This window comes from Podarcis erhardii, assembly GCF_964252035.2.
Source record: "Podarcis erhardii genome assembly, chromosome: Z".
Lineage (NCBI taxonomy): Eukaryota > Metazoa > Chordata > Lepidosauria > Squamata > Lacertidae > Podarcis > Podarcis erhardii.
In genome coordinates this window covers 32645131-32667099 of record NC_138504.1, presented here as the reverse complement: position 1 = coordinate 32667099, position 21969 = coordinate 32645131, and the positions used below count along the sequence as shown (strand labels likewise).

At 47.2% G+C, this 21969-nt stretch overlaps 1 protein-coding gene across 3 annotated transcripts in view; it reads left to right on the top strand.

Moving 5' to 3' along the window:
- The window catches only part of SNAPC4 (small nuclear RNA activating complex polypeptide 4), a 32051-nt gene extending 11280 nt beyond the window's left edge, over nucleotides 1-20771 (top strand). For all 3 annotated transcript variants that reach the window (XM_081846903.1, XM_081846901.1, XM_081846902.1), the window contains exons 8-24: nucleotides 102-206; nucleotides 1190-1262; nucleotides 1432-1596; nucleotides 2612-2759; nucleotides 3265-3371; nucleotides 4385-4479; nucleotides 4658-4752; nucleotides 7567-7652; nucleotides 9300-9731; nucleotides 11127-11219; nucleotides 12351-12579; nucleotides 13423-13493; nucleotides 14958-15065; nucleotides 16384-16408; nucleotides 17484-19078; nucleotides 19431-19555; nucleotides 20439-20771. In XM_081846903.1, the coding sequence (XP_081703029.1) occupies nucleotides 102-206; nucleotides 1190-1262; nucleotides 1432-1596; nucleotides 2612-2759; nucleotides 3265-3371; nucleotides 4385-4479; nucleotides 4658-4752; nucleotides 7567-7652; nucleotides 9300-9731; nucleotides 11127-11219; nucleotides 12351-12579; nucleotides 13423-13493; nucleotides 14958-15065; nucleotides 16384-16408; nucleotides 17484-19078; nucleotides 19431-19523 (3520 nt within the window). In that variant the 3' untranslated portion in view covers nucleotides 19524-19555; nucleotides 20439-20771. The remainder of the gene's footprint in view (nucleotides 1-101; nucleotides 207-1189; nucleotides 1263-1431; nucleotides 1597-2611; nucleotides 2760-3264; nucleotides 3372-4384; nucleotides 4480-4657; nucleotides 4753-7566; nucleotides 7653-9299; nucleotides 9732-11126; nucleotides 11220-12350; nucleotides 12580-13422; nucleotides 13494-14957; nucleotides 15066-16383; nucleotides 16409-17483; nucleotides 19079-19430; nucleotides 19556-20438) is intronic.
- Nucleotides 20772-21969: the final 1198 nt, after the last annotated feature.

Genomic DNA, 21969 nt, shown 5'->3' with positions numbered 1-21969 from the left:
GTGTCCAGATTTTCTAGTATTGTTCCCAGTGCATTCGTTGCATGCTTCTTTTTACACATATGTGAATGTCTCTTAAATGTTTTGGAAATGTTTCTGACCAGGCTTGACTATCTCAATGAGAAGCGGGATAAATTGGAGGATGAGATGGGGAGGCAGATTTTGTGGAAGCAGATCCAGGAAACAACACAGGAAATAGAAGATATCAAGTAAGAAGCCTGCTAATTATTATTTTCATAATTATTTATATCCTGTCTTTTCCCCAGACGGCTTACATAAATTAAAATGACACAGGCAAAATACTAAAAATGAAAAACGTATGAAATATATTTGTAAAGATGTAATTGAATTGAGATAGAAATAAAACAATATAAAAAAACAAATTTCTTAAAACACAAACAGTAAAAATAGCACAGCATTATTTAAAAGCCCTTCCATTTTTTTAAAAACAAAAAACCAACAGTCAGTTAGCAAAGGCCTGTCAGAATATCTTCACCTGCTAGCAGGAAAACAACAAGAAGGGATGTTGTCTATTTTCTCTAGGAAAATTATTAAATTTATCAAGGGACATTATTAAATTTGTTTATGTTACCTGCCTTCCATTTTATGAGGCCTGCTGAAATTCTCTAGATGGCAATGACCCTAAATGACTCCCTGTGCCTAAGCATGCTGTTTGTTGAAGCAGAAAAATTGGCAAAATATACAAGGGTTAAGGATTATTCTTTTAATGAGTCAACACCTTTAGTAGCACCATCACCTGTGCCCCAGACTTATGCCAATGAGTGATAAAACATTTCCCATTACCAAGTAGAATTTTTCAAACATCTTACAAGAAAGTCCACCATGGCATCTGATTGGTTGTGACTGTAGCACACGTGATCATCCCTAAACCTAACTAGATATCATTTTTATTATGTAAGAATTCTGCCTTTGTATTTAGCTAGGTTGCAGATCTTGTCTAGTTTCTCTAGGAAGGGAGTTCCAAAGCCTGGGAACAGCCACCATCAGTACGGCCCTCTTCTGCGGCTCCACCAAGTGGGAATTTGGGCCTGTGAGGGTGCCAGAACTGAGAGTTAAGGTCCCATCTTGCAGCGCTTGGTGAGAGAACAAGAGGGCAGTAGCACAGCTCAGCCTGCTGCCTTGGGTGCTGGTTTTTCCCCTAAATGTCGCTTCTGTCTCTTGCGGAGTCTAGCCAACTGCCGGAGGGATCTTTGTTGGGGAACAGGTTGGATGAGCACGACTGGGAGAAGATCGCCAACATAAATGTGAGTCATTGTGGGCAGGGGTGAGGTGGGCTCCCCTTCATTGTTTAAAAATTGTTTGTGATGGGGCAGCTATGGAAGGAGGGTGGCCCCTTGCGCTTCATGTGGCCTGTGGCCTTTTTATTCGTGGTGCAGGCTGTGCGGTCCCTTTTACTCTCCCGCATCTCCCTAGTTTGAAGGAACCCGCAATGCGAAGGAGTTGAGGAAGTACTGGCAGAACTTCGAGCACCCCAGCATCAGCAAGAGGGAGTGGAATGAGGAGGAGGTCGAAAAGATGAAGGAAATTGCCACCAGGCACAACTGCCAGGACTGGGAAGCCATCGCCCTGGAGTTGGGGGTGAGGCCCATGGATCGGGCTCTTGACTAGGGGTGGGAAGGAGTCTGGGAAAGGCACGGATGCTGCTGTGCGAATATTATTCATTGTTATTTATTTAGAGCAGTGGTTCCCAAACATTTTAGGGCCCCATCCCCTTGGTTCCACAAACACATCCCCAGTGCCCCCCACCCTACCCTTGTAAAAAGCATTACAGTGGTACCTCGGGTTAAGAACTTAATTCATTCTGGAGGTCCGTTCTTAACCTGAAACTGTTCTTAACATGAGGTACCACTTTAGTTAATGGGGCTTCCTGCTGCTGCCGCACCGCTGCTGGAGCACAATTTCTGTTCTCATCCTGAAGCAAAGTTCTTAACCTAAGGTACTATTTCTGAGTTAGCGGAGTCTGTAACCTGAGGTACCACTGTATTCAGAATAGTGTTGTGCTATGCCTACCCAGGAATAATACACAATAAAGCTCAAAACAGTCCCAGTTGAATGCACATTCATTTAAAGCTATTAAGTTTAATTAATTCAAGAAAATTGATGCAGTTGATCCAGTGATACTAGTCTGATTGTTATTTGCACACCCTGCTGTCCCCTTGCCTATTAGTGCCCTCCTGTGGAATCCTATTCCCCCCTGCCCCCAAAGCATTAAGGCAATGCATCCAGATAGGGAGTAGATCAGTGATCAAAGAACTAATCTTAGAACATAAACAATGGCCTTTAGAAATTAAGTGGGGAGGTTAGCAGTTGCTAAAAGTTTGGGTTAAGTAACCTTTTTAAGGTTGGTGCCTGGCAGTTTTGTGAGGGGAAGGCATTCCACAAGTGGAAGAGCCCCCCTAGTACTATGTTGATGCTTGGCCTATTTTCTTGCAGTGCCCTCTTAATGTGCTTTTTGCACCTGACTCTTTCTCCCTGAGAAGGCCAACTTGGGGAACTCTTAACATGGACAGCTGCTCCACCTGTGCCTCCTCTTCCCTCTCACACTTTTGCTTCCTCTCCTCACCCCTCCTCTTTGCTTTCCTGTACTCTCCAGACACAGCGCACAGCTTTCCAATGCCTGCAGAAGTTCCAGGCCTCCAATAAGGAATTCAAGAAGAGTGAGTGGAGCCCAGAAGAGGACCAGATACTCCTGCAGCTGGTCCAAGAAATGAGGGTTGGGAAGCACATTCCATACCGGAAAAGTAAGTAGTGTCCCTGGGGGAAAGACCCTCCTCCTCGCAATGCCAGTACCTCCCCTTCTTTCATAGTTTTCCATGTCAAGACTGTAGCCTAGCTGTTCCTGGATGAGGAGAGCCTGACTGCTGTAGTCCATGCGTTTGTAACGTTGAGGAAGGACTACTTCAGTGTATTCTGTGTGGGGCTGCCCTTGGTTCTGGCTTGGAAGTTCCAGCTGGGGCATAATGCTGTGACTAGACTGAAGACAGGAGCTTCTGGCTGAGAACATGGAACACCCTTGTTAAAACAGCTGCATTAGCTGCCCATCTCCTACCAAGCCAAGTTCAATGACCTTGTATTACTTTGCAAAACCCTGAACAGCTTAGGTCCAGTGTACCTCTGGGATCACCTATGATAGCCCAGTTTGAACACTGAGATCCACTGGAGTATTGTTGGCTGCTCCCCAAGTTGATGAGGCTCGATTGATGACAATGAGAAACCAATGAGACACCCTCTTCTATCCATCTACAGTTGCCTATTATATGGAGGGCAGGGACTCTGCCCAGCTGATCTATAGGTGGACCAAGAGAGTGGACCCCAACTTGAAGCGAGGAGCCTGGACTCCAGAGGAAGATGCTGTAAGGCCCTTTCCTGTTGCCTTTGGGGGTGGGGATTAGTGTAAACCTAATAAGCTGATATTTGGACCATATACCTCAGTATTGCCCACACTGACTGGCAGTAGCAACGACTCTCCTAATAGTTCAGTCAGGGAGTTGCTTCCCAGCCCTACTTGGAGATTGAACCTGGGACCTTCTGCATGCCAGTCAGGTGCTCTGTCACTGAACTATAGCTTTTAACATATAATTAGATACTAGTCTTCAAGGTTCTGAACAAAGGACTGAATTAAATAGGAATATATGGGAAAGTGCTTTATACTGAGATGGATGAGAGAGATATACTGATGGGTCTTCAGAGACAGCAAATACTATATATCCTTCAAATTTATCGGAGAAATGTTAAATTAAATATCCTCTCCACAAGCATTCCTGTATGTAAGGTGGAGCAAAAGCATTTTCTGTCTCATTCAGAAAGGGAGCCTAGTCTCACCGAGATTGGGTGGGTAAGGCTTTCTGATCATCATCTAGCATCATCTAGCATCACTATGGGATTTCAGTAGGTTGTTTCCATTTCTGAGCTACTACTAATCGATAATAAAAAGTGTACAAGGTCTTTGTATTTTAGACTATTGTGTGGGCTCAAGTTCAGTGATAACAGAGCAGGTGATACTGGAAACAATATGGGAAACACTTTCCTAAAAAAGGTAGACTGACTTAGAGCCCTGCCAGGCATGGAAGAGCAGCTTTACTCTCCACAGATAGGCATTGACACTTCCAGCACTGTTGTCTGCCTCCTTGCCCTAGGTCATCCCACCACTCACATTAGGAAGTGTGGCTCTAACCACTACACCACCACTACCTCTCTCCAGCATAGAAGAGACACATTAGTGCTTATTTAGACTGCATGTCTAATGCATTTCTGTGTTTTTCAATGCAAGTTGCTCAAATACCTTTTAGGTAGCAAGTGACCACTAAGCTTAAATAATAATAAATGTCATGTGAAGAATCGGCTTTTGTGTGTCCCCTTCCCGCAGGTGCTGCTGAAGGCTGTTGCTAAATACGGAGCACAGGACTGGTACAAGATTCGGATGGAGGTGCCCGGCAGGAATGATATCCAGTGCCGAGACAGGTCAGTGTCCCCTTCCCTCACATGGAAGATGGAGCAAGCTTGTTTCTGCTGCTCCAGAGGGTAGGGTTCAGACTGACAGATTGATTGACTGAGTTGAGGTGCAGTGGCCTGAGGACAGAAGGAGTGTAACACTCTGCAACATCTTTTCTTTCCTCGCCTCCCCCCTCAATTGCTGCAGGTATTTGCATGCCCTGCACTGTGACATCAAGAAAGGCAAATGGAGTGAGGAAGAGGAATTGAAGCTCATCGAGCTGACTGAGAAATATGGCGTGGGTAAGGCGGCTCTTCCTTGCAGGGAGTTGGACTAGATGACCCTTAGGTGTACCTTCCAGCTCTACAATTCTATGATTCTATTACCTTGGAAAGTGGCAGACTCTTTTTCCTTGGAGAATTTTAAAACTTGGGGCACAGAAATTGTAGTTCCTGGGATTTCATGGCTAGTGTGCAATCTGAATAATAGTCAAGTCAAGTAAATTTTATTGGCATCACATAGGAACATTCAGAATGCATTCAGAATAAATAGGCCAGTGCGATCTCGTCGCCATTTCAACAGTACAGTCATTTGCCAAAGGGAAGAAGAGGCGAGCAATCTCTTTCATCTCTTTGGGTCCCCAGCAAGGGCAGGATCCTGTAGCGTACTTCGGCGACAAAAAAATCAAATAGAGGAACTTAGCTACTGTCTTGGTGAGCTCCTGGTCTCTCCCCTGTAATAAGAAGTTTATAACCTCTGTCTCTGTAAATTCTCCTAACCTCTACTTTAAGGCCTTTGATTTTGTTATCAGTCCCACTCGCCGAACCCCGATTTCTTAGGTGGCCTGTGCAAGTGAGAATGGGGCAGTTTGGTTATTAGGATGCCCATAAGCTCCTCAAACCAAGCGACTCTAGCTACAGGAGAAAGTTCACCACTCTCTACCAAGATCAAGTGAGTCACACGATCAGAATACACCAAGATTTGGAAAGACGATAGAGTATGCTCGTTAATTCAAATCCTTATGTACTGAGGACATGGTACCTGGAGGAGTGGATTGATTAAATTTTATGGCACTCTCGATGGAAGGACAAATTTACATTGAAGGGAGAGATGATCACTAAGCATAGGATCACCTATGTGGAACTCAAATCACATGGGGCAGCAATTTAGTGGGGACCAGAATATAGTCTACCTCACTATTTCCTTGTGGGGAGAGGAAGGTAAAGTTCTCAGAGCCTTCCCAATCTGGCAGCCCATTGAGCCACACCAAGGCTCTGGTGGTAGACAGCTTGGTGAGCCGTAGGCCTGCCAGGTTGATTTCTAAGTCCCGTGATTCTTGTTCCCATAAGCAGAAGCCAGGAAGCGCCGTAGAGTCCAAGATCTCCCAAGCTTTTGTATATACTTCCCTCCCTTGGCCTAGGTGGGCATTAAAATCCCCTGTCAGGACAATAGGTAGATCGGGGCAAATGGTGCCAAATTCTTGAGTATGTGTGCAAGGAGATCCCATTGATGGTTCTTGGCTATGATAGTAGAGGTGGGAGGAATATACACATTGACCAGTAACATGACCTGGCTCTCCAGCTCTATCTTTGTTGCTAAAAGTTTGCAATTTGCATAGCCAAGAGGATGTGTTCACATTTTATATGGGGGGCCACCAGGGTTAGCAAGCCACCTGAGAGCCTGCCTTTGTTGTGGAGTTTGACTGCCGGAACTGCAGAGTCAATGTGCCGTGTTGAATGTGCCGGCAAAGTCAATGTGCCGTGTTGACCAAGTTTCTTGTAGACAGACTACATCGTGCTCTCTTACTAACTTAACAAAGTCAGGATAGCATAACTTTGAGGACCATCCTGCCACGTTCCACGATAGCAACTTCAGGGAAGAATGTTGCACTGGGTTCCCTACCATGGCACAAGTGGGTGTCATCAGATTGACTATCACTAGGGGCCCCGGGCAGAACCTGTAGCAATTCCTCTAGTTCCTCAGGGATGCCAGTTGTTAGAGCATGGTCCCTGGTGTTGGCGCTTCTTGAACTGGCTGCTGGCAACTCCTTGTTCAAAGTCAAGTAGCCAAGTTTGGGGGCAAGATCGCTAGGACAGAGCATCGATGGGAATGTCCATCCCAGAAATCATTCCCGGGAGTTCTTCTTCTGTTGAGGTGTCCTCTAGTGCCAGCATAGCCAAGTCAACATTTGCGGGGCAAGATGAAGGTTGATGTACTAAGATATTAACTTCTTGCAGATGGGCTTTGAGGCAGTCCTGGAACACAGGTGGGAGAATAGGTTGCTTAACAGATTGTGATACATCCGGCAGGTTTGGCATTATGTTATCTATCAGGAAGGTTTCTGGTTGGTCCTTGGCTGGGGGCAGCTCAGCACTCGGGGTGACCGGCTTCCCAGTGTGCGTCTCCTGATTGAGTTCAGACAATCCCCCAGACATCTGTGTAGTTTCTGATCTTGCTTGCTCCTCCTCCATAACTGTGGACAAAGTCTGTTCTATGGACAGAGGTGAGGATGAAATATCTACAGTGTCATACATGTTGATTCGGCGTATAGTTGGATCCAGTCCCTTGGTCTGCAAACGCATTTCTTGGTTGAGTGAGTCTCTTACTGGGGATTCCTCCTGTAGAAAGGCCAGTATCTCCTCTTTCCCAGACCTATCATTATTCGTATTCCTGCTGCCCACATTAGCAGGTTCATGGGGGTTTGTCCTAGGCTTGTTGAGGTCATGCATCTGAATAATAGTAACAATAGTTGTGCTGCACTATTGTCATGCTACATGTCCCCTCAGCCTGCTTCATTGGTGGCTTTTAAGCATTGGTTGGATGACCATCTGTCAGGGATGCTTTAGTTGTGATTTCTGCATTGCAGGGGGTTGGACTAGAGGACCCTTGGGAACCCTTCCAACTCTATACTTCTAAGATTCTAAGATATACCAGGTGCTGGGATCCTTTAGCCCTCTGGATGTTGCTTGGCCACAACTCTCATCAGTCTTAGCAAGCTTTGCATATGACCAGGGAGGAGGAGAGGAGTTGTAGTAGTTCAGCAACACCAACAACTCCCCAGTGCAGGTGTTTTATGGTGGGTGAAATAGCTGACCTGCTTCTTCTTCTTCCTAAAGGTCGCTGGGCAAAGATAGCATCAGAGTTGCCCCATCGCTCAGGGACTCAGTGCCTCAGCAAGTGGAAAGTTTTGCTGGGCTATCGGGTAAGTTCAACTTCTAGGGTCCTTTTGGGATTTAGAAGTGCTCCCATAAATATAAAAACATATAAGCAGATTCATCTGCATAAGGTCAATGGCAGTCATCCAGCCCAGCATCCAGTCCTCACAGGGGCCAGCCAGATGCCCCAATGGGAAACCCCCAAGCAGAACCTGATTGAAATAGCAACTCTGACTGTTGTTCCCCATTGTCCAGTATTCAGAGGTACAGTGGTACCTCAGGTTAAGTACTTAATTTGTTCCAGAGGTCCGTTCTTAACCTGAAACTGTTCTTAACCTGAAGCACTACTTTAGCTAATGGGGCCTCCTGCTGCCACTGCGCCGCCAGAGCACGATTTCTGTTCTCATCCTGAAGCAAAGTTCTTAACCCGAGGTACTATTTCTGGGTTAGCGGAGTCTGTAACCTGAAGTGTATGTAACCTGAAGTGTATGTAACCCAAGGTACCACTGTACAGTGTCCCTGAGCATGAAGGTTCTGCTGTCATGACAGGCCACCTTAAGAAAAGCTTGGCTGCTGGATAAGGCCAAAGGGGGCCCATCATAGCCCATCATCCTGTCTTGAGGGGGCCACCCAAATATCCCAATGGAAGCCCACAAGCAGGACCTGAGCACAGCAGCACTGCTCTCCCCACATGGGATCCCCAGGAACTGTTATTTAGAGGCATTTACTCTTCCAACAAGGGAGGTAGAACTTTCTCTGCAGTTTTCAAGGGTAGCCCCACATAGAGCTCATTTCAGCAGTTTGTTCACCCACATCCCTAGGTTACCAAGGCAGGGTGGGGAAAGGGTGCAGTCAGCTTGGAAACTGCCTTATTCTGATGATGTCTTTGGACCATCTAGCTCAGTATTGTTGACGCTGACTGGCAGCAGGGGCTCCCCAGGGTTCCAGTCATAGAGATCCTTCCTGGGACCTTTTGCATGCAAAGCAGATTTAAAAAATATATATTTTTTAAAAAAATATTTATTCCCCACCCATCTGGCTGGGTTTTCCTAGCCACTCTGGATGGCTTACTGCACATAAAATGCTCTACCACTGAGCTTTAGCCCTTCCCTGAAATAATAAAATATGGTATTCAGAAGCATTACTCCCTCTGACCATAGAGGCAGAGCATAGCCATAGTGGTTAGTAGCACTGATAGCTTTTTCTTCCATGAATTTCTCTAATCCTCCTTTGAAGCTGTCTATGTTGAGGGCCATCACTGTCTCCTGTTAGAGTTTAGTTAACTGTGCTCTGTATGAGGGACTCTACTCCATGAATTTATCTAAAGCTATGTGTGCCATGTATGCTGCACGGCCAATTAAAAAAGATAATCGCCCAATAAGATCAAAACTGTCACAGTTGACTGCATGTTTATTCAAAATCAGATTGAACCCATCTTGTTTAATTATTCCAGCAAAATTGATGAATTTGATCTAGGGGCGCCAGCTTTTAAAGTCTGATACCTATTATTTCCACCTCCAGCGCCCCCCTACACCTCCTTGCCTCTTAGCTCCCCCCTATGATATCTCACTGCCCTCTGTGGAAACCATCGCTCTAACCACTATGCCACCAACGCCTCTTGAAATGTGAACGACCATTGCAGCTGTTCTTGTGATTAATCTGAGGTTGCTCTTTTTTCTGTCTCTTGTTTCCAGAAGAAGAGGCGGAAGCCGAAGCAGGAGGGTTGCACCCACCGAAAGCCCCGGCAGCCCAGCCTCTGCTTGTCCAGCAGCGAAGATTCTGACCTAGAGCTGTCCCTGGAGGAGGAAGAGGAGGAGAGTGTGGAGGAGGAGGCAGCCAGGACCCACAAGGCCATGGCTGGTGGGCACTGGGAGGTGCCCAGCATTGACCTCTGGGTACCTACCAGGAAGGGCATATCATCAGAGAACCTGGCCTCTGTCACGCTGCTGTCCAAGGGCTTCAACGTAGACCAGAAGCATGGGATGTTCCCCAGGGTCCTGAAGGCGGGGGAGGAGGAAGAGCAGCCCCAGAAGGCAGAGGCTTCTCCCCCTGCCACTGCTCCTCCCAGTGATTTGCCCCCTGCCCTGATTGGAGCAAAGGAGAGCTTGGTGGAGGAAGGCAGCAAGGTACGTGGGGAAGGGGCCCTGGCTCAGAGGCAGAGCATCTGGCCCAGGTTTCTGTTTCTTCAGAACCAGGACCTTACTTTAGTTTTAGGGGAAAGGCTGTATCTGGTAAGTGTCTGCTTTGCGTGTAGGTTCAGTACCCAATGGTAGGGCTGGGGGAAACCCCTGCCTGAAGCCCTGGTGAGCAATTGCTGCTGGTCAGTGTTGAAAAAACTGATCTCGGTGGACATATTCCGTCCGATTCAGTCCAAGGCAGACTCCTATATTTCTGTTCAATTCAGCCCATCCTTCAGAACCTTGAGGATTGTTATAGTCTTTATGCTGAGAGGAAGGGCTGCACTTCAGTGCTTAGAGATTGCTCCCTGCCTGTAACCCTGGAGAGCCGCTGCTAGTCAGTGTAGAGACAGTGCTGAGCCAGAGAGACTCAAGGGTTTTACTCCGTAGAAAGCAGCTTCCTTTGTTCCTCAGAGCCACGAGGATTAGAAACTTAATTCATGTTAAAGGGAAATGACCAGCTTTGTATGTATATGAAGCAAAGTTCCTTCTGCATCTGTTCACTGCTCAAGAAAAGGCAGAGGGAGAAACTTCTTTCCAGTACCTCGTCTTGTATGAAATCAAACCCAGACCTGTAAATGAGCTGGCTTCCCCTCCTGTGGCAAATCCCAATGACCTTTCTGCTATCAGGCAGGGAAAAGCTTTCTGCAGCTGGTCCATTTCTCCATTTCTTCCAGGCCCACAAGATCCTACAGAGAGGAGGGGATCTTGTCCCTCCCACTCACTCCACTAGGTAGGAATATGCAGATTCTGAGCTGCACTTACCCTGTAGTGGGAAGGTGGCCCCTCCAGTTCCCATATTGCCTTGCTCCCAATGCAGGTCAGGTGACAGGCCTCTGCTGTCACTCAGATTTTCCTGAGGAGATTTTTCTTCATGGAGAGTCACTCTTTATCAATACTAGGAAATCAGTGAAGTGACTTGTAAGAGAAAAGAGGCACAGAATTCTGCCTTTACCAAGAGTTCTGCTATTGGATTTGGCAGATTGCAGTGGCTTAGAGGGTGCATTGCTAAGTGTTATGAGGGTCATAAAGGAATTCCATATCTATAAAAGGTGCCTGGAGGTTCTAGTCCTCATTAAAATATCCAATTATGTATTATTATTTTCTCTGATATAACTGTATTCCAGAGTGAGTGGTACCAAGTATCCCGTGTAAGATTTTGGGCTATTTTCTGCTGAGTTGTAATGACAATTTGAGCTACCAACATCATATATAAGACCAATTCTTTTGAAAAGATAAATCTTTTCTATCTAGGACTTTCTTTCCCTTAAATGAAAATAGATTGGGATCTGTGTGTGGCTGATGGGTGTTGATGGGTGTTTCTCCTTCCTGTTTTGTTTGCAGAATTCCAGGAGGATGAAGGACTCCTGGAGGGTGTCTTTGGCTTATGTGAAATGTGTGTTGAGGAGAAACAGCTATGAGTTGCAGCGGAGAAACGTAAGTCTCCCATGGTTCAGAAGCTCCTCCTGGCTCTCTTAGGTTTAGGATAAGGAACTTCCCTTGAGAGACAGTGTAGTGAAGTGGTTAGAGTGTCAGACTAGGGACAAGGGTTCAAATCCCCCCATTCAGCCATGAAGCTCACACGGTGACCTTGGGTCACAGTCATTGCCTCTCAACCTACCTCTCAGGGTTGTTGTGGGGATTAAAAGAGAACTAGGACCTGGGAGAGACCCAGGTTCAAATTCCACTCTGCTGTGACACTGACTGGGTCACGGTCACTGCCTTTCAGCCTAACCTGCCTCACAGAGTTGTTGTGGAGGAGGAGGACAGAACCATGTATGCCACCTTGAGCTCCTTGGGGGAAAAGTTGGGATATAAATACAGTTGATTAGATAGGTAGATCCCCACACTTTTCTTGCCAATATGCCTGATGATATTTAGAGGCATTCAGTTCAGATTGGCTGTTGGGCGTCAGAGTTAAGCCAGCATGATGGGGCAGTGGACTTCGTACCTTCCCCCATGTGAATGTGTTGTTGTTGTTTCTAAAAATACGTTCAAATGGCTTTTAACGAGGCCTGCTTAGTTGGATGAGTCTGTTTCATTCTCTTTCTACCAAGATACCCTCTTGTTTTCAAGGCGGCTTTCAACAGTTTTAAACATACTGTATTCCAGAGTTTATTTGTTAAATTTATAACCTAATGTTTCTCCCTAAGGAACTCAAAATGGCATACATGGTTCTGCCTCCCTCTTTTCTTTTCTTTTTAATATTTACAATTAAAGCAGCTTAAAGAAAACACCTCATTGGGCAAGCAACAGCAAGAGGAACACACATCAGGCTGGTACAATAAAATTAGAAAACTGAACATACTTCTGTCCATGTTTTTCCTTATTGGCATATGTAATCACACCAGACCTCTCTGCAAATTTATCCTTTTTACTTGGTGACCTGGAAGTGCGTAGTTTGTTGATCAGCTTTTATAGTAAAGCCACTTCCCAAACTTTTGAATGCTGAAAAGTGTTGGCTCCTTTCAGGTCTCTCTAGAAATGAGCCGTTGTGGCCCTAGTGGACCTGAGTATCCTTTGGGCAGAGGATAGGATTTACTCCTCTCTATCTCTCTCTTTCCACAGCAAGAAATCAACAGGAAGAAGCGTTTTGCCTTCACATCCCAAACATGTGTTGCAAAATCCTTGGCACCAGCCAGCAGAGAAGGAGGCCAGCCCCAGAAGGGACAGAAGGATGGGATGTTGAAGACCACCCTTTTCCGACGGCTGATGGTGGCCGCGATTCCCTGGGCTGGGAGCCTGGTCCAGGACTGGGCCCAGCGCCTCAAGACAGAAGCTGCTCATAGGTCTAAAGGTCCGACCACCAGCAACTTCTGAGCAGATTCTTCTTCTTCTGTATTTGATTGAAGTGTGTGTGTGTGTGTGTGTGTGTGCGCGTGCGCACAAGTGAATGATGGATACATGATGGTTAAGCCCTTTCTTGGGAAAGCTTAACTTCACGCACATAGCAAAACATTTCAGATCAAGGGGACAGAGTGACTCCCCTATAATTTGGATGTTTTGTTTTTTTTTTTAGAGAAAAGGTATATACAAGGCAACATGATAGAAGTTTATAAAGTGATGCACAGCATGGAGAAAGTGGAGAGAGAAAAGTTATTCACCCTCTCACAGTGCTAGCACTCAGACATCCAATGAAGCTGAATGTTTGAAGATTGAGGACAGATCAAGTCCTTCTTCATGCAGTGCAGAGTTAAACTGTGGAGTTTACTCCCAGATGAGGCAACCTGGATGGCTTTAAAGGAGGATTGGACAGATTTATGGAGGAGAGGGCTTTCGATGGCTACTAGCCAGGGTCGCTATTCTTTGCCTCCACTGACAGAGCAGTGGGCCTTTGAATATCAGTTGCTTGAAGCCACAGGAGGGGGGAGGGCTCCTGTGCTCAACTCCTGCTTGTGGGGTTCCCATGGGGGGGTGTGGGTGGCCATTGTGAGAACAACAGGCTGGACTAGATGGGCCACCGGCCAGGTGCAGCAAGCTCTTATGTTCTTAATTTTTTTTTATCCCTACAGACATAATATTTCAGTTTGAGCAATGAGAAGCATGGCACTAAAAGAGGAGGAGAATATACAAAGTTTTTTCTTTTTGGCTCAAGGTTCTGGTCCTGTTGATAGACTCTCACTTTTTTCTTTCTTTCCAGTGGAATTAATCTCCAAGCAGCTGCAGGCTGCCTGCCTCACAAGCACACCCCTCTTCACCCTCTTCATCCAGGTATGTGTGTGTGTGGAGTTCTGTGGGAATGATGTGTGTTTCACCAGAATTAGTTTAGTGGAGAGTCTGGTAATCAGCTAAGGCTCCTTGACGTGTTTTCTAGACATCTTCAGAGGAAAGACCACTATGGAATGACAGGGCACAGTTAGAATCATAGAATTGTAGAGTTGGCCTGAGGGTCATCTAGTTTAACACCCTGCATTGCAGTAATCCTGCCCAGAGCAACCCTGGGTGGGCTTGAACTTACCAGCCTTCTGGTTTAACAGGCAGGTGCACTGACCCATTGCACCACAAGATGTAATCATTTCTACCAACTTGGATGGTGCTCAACCTTAGTCTATTTGCCTCTCAGTGGCTACTAGCCACAATGACAATGAATTAGCTCCACTGTTGGAGGCAGTAAATGCTTCTGAATTCCACTTTATGGAAATTGCAGGTGGGGAGCATTGCTGTTGTCCTTGGGTCCTGCTTGGGGGCTTCCCTTTGAGGTGTCTGGGTGGCCCCTGATTCAGGTAGGTAGCCGTGTTGGTCTGACGCAGTCGAAATATAGTAAAAAAAATAAAAATATTGTCCAGTAGCACCCTAGAGACCAACTAAGTTTGTTCTGGGTATAAGTTTTCGTGTGCATGCACACTTCTTCAGATACAGTGGGAGGGCGGGGTAGGTTTTTCTCAGAATGGTAGTAGGAGATGCATTGACTCAATGGGTATTGGATTCCTGCCTCATTACATATGCTAATCATCTGCATACTATCCCTTGCTTTTTCTTGTAGGACTAACTGCAATCGTTAACAGCCACCGGTTTACCATACCCATTGAGTCAATCACCCATATCCTACTACCCTTCTGAGAAAAACCCCACCCCACCCTCCCACTATATATAAGGGTCTGGTGACTTCTGTTTCAGTGTATCTGAAAAAGTGTGCATGCACACGAAAGCTTATACCCAGAACAAACTTAGTTGGTCTCTAAGGTGCTACTGGACAATTATTATTTTTTAAATATATTTTGGGTGGCCCCTGTGAGGATAGGATGCTGTACTAGATGGTGCTGATCCAACAGCCATGCGCTGACTGTCCAGAGGCAGTCTATTTTGATTCCTAAGTTTTTAGGACGGTTCTGGACCAGATAAATCACCCTTGGCCTAATCTCACAGCCAGACTCTTCTTAGGTTTTATATATACAGACTCCAGTGTGCAAGGCAGGTCATGTCTCTGAATGCTGCTGGGAATGACGAGTGGGGAGAATTGCTGCTGTTATGCTCAGTTCCTGCTTGTGGGCTTCTTCCCACTGAGGAATCTGGTTCGCCACTGTGAGAACAGGTTGCTGGACTAGATGGGTCCCCTTGGCTGCAGGGCTTTTACATTCTTGCCATCACCAAGCGTGAGCTACATTGGATTATTTGCTTTCTTTTGAGCCTGCCTTTTCTCTGCTTAGTCTGACTCTGCCTGTGGGACTCTTGCAGCTGCTCCAGATTGACATCCATGGCTGCATGAAAGTCATCCACAGGAGGAAGACGCGGCAGAGGGAGCTGCTGAAGTCTGCCGTTGGGGAGGCAGAGAAGACAGAGCAGGTATGATTTCTATTTAATCATAAAAATATTTGTGCCATTAAAAAAAATCTATCAAAGTGGTTTACAGCAAACAAACAGACATTAAACCACACAAGAAAAAAATGCTTTGAAAAGTTAAAAACAGACCTCACCTAACCAGTGTGGAAGAATGTCTTCCTAATTGCCTGCATAAGCCTGGAGGAATAGTGAAGTTTTCAGCAGGCATTTAAAAGCTGGCACAGAAGGTGCCTTCTGAATCTCTAGTGGCAGCGAGTTCCACAGGACTGGGCCAATGGCACTCAAGTTTCACTTTGTTGTTGCTGCTGTCAAGTAAGCCTCACCAACTCAGGGAATGACTGACGATGCTCCTGTAGATGATCTCAGAGATCAAGCTGTGATATTATAAGGGTTAAGGCAATCCGTGAGGTATAAAGGACCTAAACTGATCAGAGCTTTATAAATTAATACAAGGACCTGGTTCAATAGGAAATGGGCAGCTGGTGCAGCCGTTTTAACAAGGGGGTCCCCTGTTCTCGACCAGAACTTCTCACCAGCCATCTGGCCACAGCATTCTTTTATCAGCTGGAGCTTCCAAACCAAACCCAAGGGCAGCTTTATGTGATCTCTGCCACATCTCCTTTTCCAAGCTCTGCTGTGTCTGTATGCTTCACTGGAGGTTTTAAAGCAGAGGTTGGGTGACCATCGGTCAGGGATTATTGAGCTGTGATTCTTGCATTGCAGGGAGTTGTGCTGGATGAATCTTTGTGGTCCCAACTCTACAGTTTTATGATTTGTAGGACATTTGAACAACATTGATTGCTGGAATCAGCTTGGGGGTTGTTGAGCAGGGACTGCCGCACTCTTCATGGTGGCTAATATCATGAGTTCTCCAGATCAACTAGACTTTGGGTTGACTGCTTGAAGTTCTGTCATGGCTTAGATACATAGACCTGTGGGTGGTTCACCTGCTTCACCTGCAGAAGCTCCCCAATGGCAGTTCCAGGTAGGGCTGGGAGAGACCCTGGCCTGAAATCCTAGAGAGTCTTGCCTGCCAGTCAAGTGTAGACAATACTGAACTGGATGGAGCAATGGATCTGACTTGGTATAAGACAGCTGCCTCCTTCCTATTTAAATCAGTACCACTACAGCTCCCATCATCCCTGACCATTGGGATGCTAAGGATGATGGACTCCCAACTTCCATCCTCAGTGGCCAGCATCTGGAGTGCCCCTAGACCCATTTCAGTGGTAACTGGGCAGGAGAAATTCTTGGGAAGGAGGTAGACATGGGCCAAAGCTGCCTGCCACCCAAAGCAACTAATTGTTCCCTTCTTTTGCAGGCCCCCTCTGCGCAAGATCCAAAAGGTATTTGTCCTTTTCTGTTGTTCCAAACTAGTCTCGACAGTCCAGCCAGTCTACACAATGGTGTTTTGGGTTGGGAAGAGCTGCCCATCTCCTCTTTTGCAAACCCCTTGCTTTGGCCTCGAGTGGTCCATTAACCTGTTTCCTGATCAGGGGAGAAGAAAGTGGCTGCCATTTTTTCCACATGGAAAACACGGCCGTCGGAAGCATCCTTGCTGCTCTTTTGTGAATTTCATTTATATTCCACCTTTCCTCCAAAAAGCTCAAGGTGGTGTGTGCAGGGTTCTCATCCCATTTAACCCCCCTCACAATAACCCTGTGAGTCAGGCTAGGCTGAGAGGCAGTGACTGTGACCCAAGGTCACACCTAGTGAACTTCATGCCCATGTGGGAGATTTTAACTTGGGCCTCCCAGGTCCTAGACTGGCAAACAAAAACTGGAGAGTTGCTGTTGCGCTCTGGTCCTGCTTGTGGACTTTCTGTTGAGGCACCTGGTTGCTGCCATAGTCCCGTGTAGCCCAGCCATGGCAGAGCTTAGTAGCGGGAGAGGCCAGCCAGCCAAGTCTCAGGGGGATATTTGCCTAGAGGCAGAGTCCGTATGCAAGGTTCAGTCTAGTCCTAAGGTCAGGAGTATCTCAGTTCACATAGTCCAGGGGTCAAGAAAGCCGAGAGTCCAAGGTCATGAAAAGCAAGAAGCAGCAAGGTCTGTCTGGGAACAACAAATGCTGTTTCCAGTAACTGACTGAGGCTGGAAATCCTGCTTAAGAAAGCTGGAGCCTGCTGGTTCACATCAGGAACAAGAAGGCTGATCAGCAGCAGGTGAAGTCACTTTGCCTCCTGCCTCTTCAGGCTGCTGCTCAGCAGGTGAAGCCAATTTCTGGTCCATGACACCTGCCCCTGTAAGGAGAGGATGCTGGACTATATGTGCCCCCTTTGGCCTAATCCCGCAGCCAGGCTCTCCATAGCTTCTTATGGAGCCTCCAGGCCCAGAGGCAGGCTACCTTGATCCCAAGGTTTTTAGGGCATTTGGCCACAGCGAGAACAGGATGCTGGATTTACATTCTTCTGTCTTTGCCCAGCCCAGCCCAGGAATGTCCAGGTGGCCATCCAAAACCCAAGCAAGAAGCTTATCCCCCTGAAGGCCAAAGAGGGGCTGGTTCCTGCTTCCTCGAAGAGGGCCCTTTCCCCGCATTGCCCAATGTCCAAGCCCAAGACCGTCTCTGAACTGCTGCGGGAGAAGAGGCAGCGGAAGGTCCCACAGCTTCTCTTGCACCCCTCGGTAATCATTCAGCAGCCAATGGTTCCAGCCGGTGCCCAGGTGGCAAGCCAGCTGCCATACACCAGGGGGTCACCATTGCCAGCACTCCCTCCAGTGCACTCAGTCCCATCGCTGGGAAGTCAAGTGAAATCTCCGGAAACAGGGAGGGGAGAGGATCCCCCTGGGAACGGCAATCAAGACAGCAGGGAGGCTGCAACCGGCACAAGCACTGCCGCGCCTTTGGCGCACCCAGCACTGGCAGGGCAAGCTACCCATTTGCCCACCTCTCTGAATCCTGTTGGTATCCAGGGGGCTCTGTGCCTGCCTCATGTTGTTTCTCAGCAGAGCCCAGCCAACACAGTGCCCATAGCACTGGCGCCACCAGGAGTGGTCTCCCAGCCTGGGGCCAGCGCAGTCCCCGGGCAGCAGGTCCTTCCCATCACCTGGGTCTTGACCACGCAGGGCCTTGTCCCCATGACCATTGTCAGCATTCCCAACCAGGGAAACCAACCGCCACCCACAAAAGAACCACCCAAAAACCTGGGCCAAGTGGCCAAGGCATCTTCTGCTCTCATGGTTCCAAATGCTGCAGGCATGGCTCCAGTGGCCTTTATGCCAGAGAAGCCACACCCGGTGGCCACTTGTGACAGCCCACAGAACCACAAGGGCTTTCAGCAGAGTGGCCTGTCGCCTCCTCTCCTGCCTAACACCTCGTGCTCCAAGGCACCCCCTTTGCCTGACATTTCATTGGGGAATGCCCAGCCCTGTTCTGTTCACGTGAAGCCGGCACCCCTCCAGAACCAGGTCTCCGGAGACAGCTCCCACCCTGCCACCCTGGGAATCGTCCAGGACCCAGTTGTTCAACCCCGCCCTGCCCCGCTGCAACAGGACAAGATCACCCCTGACTACAGCTTCATCTCTCTCAAAGAAGCGGCGGTGGCGAAGGAGTGGGCCAAAGGAGGGTCAGCAGTGCTGCAGCCTTGCCTGCCTTACATGCCTGCTTTCCTGTGTAGCTTGAAAGCCCTCTCCATGCTGCTGCTGAACAAAGGGGCCCTGGAGCACAGAGTGGATTCTCTTGTGGCCTCCGGAGAGGAGGTGGAGGGGCCTGGCCAGCCAGATCGCAACACCCAGCTTCGGGCAATGGTGCAGCAGAACCTCCAGGACAACCCTGCCTACCAGCTCCTGAGAAGCCGCTTCCTGGCCACCTTCACCTTCCCAGCTGCCCTTGCAGCACTGGCTCCTTCCAGGGTGACGACAACCCTATCAGGCAGTGAGTGGGGCAAAAGCAGCCAGGAGGAAGACTCGTGTGCGTCACTGTCACTGTCCGAGGAAGAGGAAGAAGAAGGTGCTGAGACTGGGGCAGGATCCTGTGGAGCAGCAGCGGGTGAGCCCTGGGAGGCAGTGGAGGAGCAGGAGGTAAGCCTATTTATTTTAAACAATTTATCCTTGAGGCGGGGGGTTGGACTAGATGACCCATGGGGTCCCTTTCAACCATACAGTTTTAGGATTCTAGGCTTTATATCAGTGGTTTCCAAAGTGAGTAGCACTATCTCCTGGGAGTTAGTGAGATTACTTTGGGGTGGGAGATGCTAAAAGGAAAGGAGGTGGTGGTGGGGTGCTGGGGGTGGTGATTTAAGACTCCTGCTAAGTGATTTTAAATCAGGAATTTGGAAATTAGTGTCACTTCATCAAGCCCATCCACCACATCAATAATTTTAATAGAATTATATTATTATCTCATGCACCTCTCTCTCTTTCTCTCTTGCAGGAGGCAGGCATGGGCAGTGCAGAGTTGGACCAGCTCAGTTCCTCTGGGGTTCGGAGAAGCTCCCGGCTAGAGAAAAAGCAAAGGCAGCGGTGAGAGGAATCAGCTCAGTAGCTCCTTGGATCAAGGTACCTTCTCTTTTTGGCTGACTTTTCTCACTTCCACCCAGAAAGCATGTACTTACAAAAGAGTGAAGCTAGCACACTGGAACGTATTTGGTGTTTATCTAGCTCAGTGTGGTCTGTACTGACAGGCAGCTCTGGCAGTTCAGGGTTTCATGCCTAGGGGTTTTTCTCCCCATTTCCTGTCTGGAAACACTACCGGTGGGGTTTAGCCTGGGACCTTCTGCATGCAAAGCAGGTGCTCTAACCCAGTGGTTCCTGCCTTCTGCTTTCCATCAACTCATCTCCAGAGCCCCTACCTTGTAAAAAACATTATTTGGAATAATGGTTTACACAACCCACTAAGGAAGATAAGGTTGGGATGGCCATTTGTCAGGGGTGTTTAGCTGCAATTCCTGCATTGCAGGGGTTGGACTAATGACCTTGGTCCCTTCTGATTCTACAATTGCATGATTCAAAACAGTCACAATTAATTGAACATTTATTCAGAATCAAATCAGACCTTCAGCAAAACTGATGAACTTGATCCAGTGATACCAGCTTTTCAAGTATGAGAGTCACTTAGGAGTCTTAGATACCACATTTAGGAACAAATTCACTGTTCAGTAAATTCTTAAAGCTGGATGAAGTTTCCCATTGCCTGATTTAAAGTCACTTAGCAGGAGTCTTAAATCATCAGCTCTGGTGCCCTCTGCCTTCCCCTTGCCTCTTAGCAGCACCCTGCTCTCCAGGGGAGTGTTATTGCCCACTTTGGGTACCACTGCTCTGGCCACTGAGCTACGTCCCTTCCCAGTGTTTCTCCATCAGTAATAAGTGCTTTGACCCTTCCCATCAACCTTTCTTCTAGCATAATTCCAAGTGTGAATCTTTGTCTCTGCTTTTTGTTTAGGCATCTGCAACACCTCATAGACAGAGAGGGTGGTCTACCTCAGCCCCACCACTAGCAATACTTCAGCACGCCAGTTTGGAACTCTTTTGGTTTACACAGTGACTTATACTTATTTGTAATAATTTTGTGTCTGTGGTCCTCTGTGTGGGAGAGAATGAACTATCCTGTATATTTTCCTTTTCCAACTGATTAATGGAGTTTTCATTCACTGTGGGAGAGCAGCCCCCTTTGTTTTGGGTAGCCACAGATGTATTAGCCATAAAGCCCAATGTCATAAGATTTCTTGATGGCTGTGGTGGGGGTTTAAATAGTTCTCTATTGTTATGCCCTTTAAAAATACCAGACCAGAGGATCTTTTTTTTTCGTTTTGTATATTTGTACTGTTGTACATGTTTAATTGATTTTGTTGTTTTCCTGTAAACTGCTTTGAGGTGTTTTTTTTTGTTTGTTTGTTTTTACAATCAAGCAATAAATTCTATGAACTAAAAATAAATAAAAAATAAATCTTCCAGTGTGGTTTCTGCATTGAAGGGGGTTGGACTAGATGACCTTTGGGGGACCTTTACAACTCTACAATTCTATCATTCTGTAATATTTGGACCACAGAAGAGGGGAGTGAGGAAGGTTTGTATGCTTTGTGCAAAAAGTTCTTACTCCTGTTTTCTAAAGAAAAAAACCTCTACCAGGATTCTCAGTGGCTGTCAAGGGTTGGGGTTTTTTGGGGGGGTGGGGGAGGGTGTGATTACCTATCTACCAGAACTGGAGCTGCCCCTGGGGGTTGAACCTGGCGCCTTCTGCATGCAAAGGAGCTCCTCTGCCCACAGAACTTTCCTGTGAGTTAAGGGGCAATCCCTCCAGAAAAAGCTAAGATGCTAATCCTCATGGTTCTGAATAAAGAGCTGTTTGAAGTGATTACGTAGGAAACTGCCTTGCAGAGTCCATTTAGCACAAGGTGGTGTTTTTTTTTTTGCAATGACTGGCAGTTTCAGAGAAGTAGTCTTCACTAATCCTACCTAGATCCCGTTGGTGGTTGAACCTGGGACCTTAGGCATGCAAAGCAGCTGCTCTGCCCACTAATTGTTTCTGAAACCTACTGCAAGCTCATTGTATTGGCCAGGCCCCAAATCTGAAAATGATTTATGATCCAAATTCCACTGGCTGGCAAGAAGCCAGTGAGGATGAACTGAGAACATGTGCAGAGGGAAGTAGAGGAGGAAGCCCAGTCAAGAGCGCTACTCCTGGGCCTGAACATTATATAATACATACTTTAATAATGTAAAGTTTACATATAATACAGTGGTACCTCAGGTTAAGTACTTAATTCGTTCTGGAGGTCCGTACTTAACCTGAAACTGTTCTTAACCTGAAGCACCACTTTAGCTAATGGGGCCTCCTGCTGCTGCCGTGCCGCCAGAGCCCGATTTCTGTTCCCATCCTGAAGCAAAGTTCTTAATCTGAAGCATTATTTCTGGGTTAGTGGCGTCTGTAACCTGAAGCGTATGTAACCTGAGGTACCACTGTATATTGTATT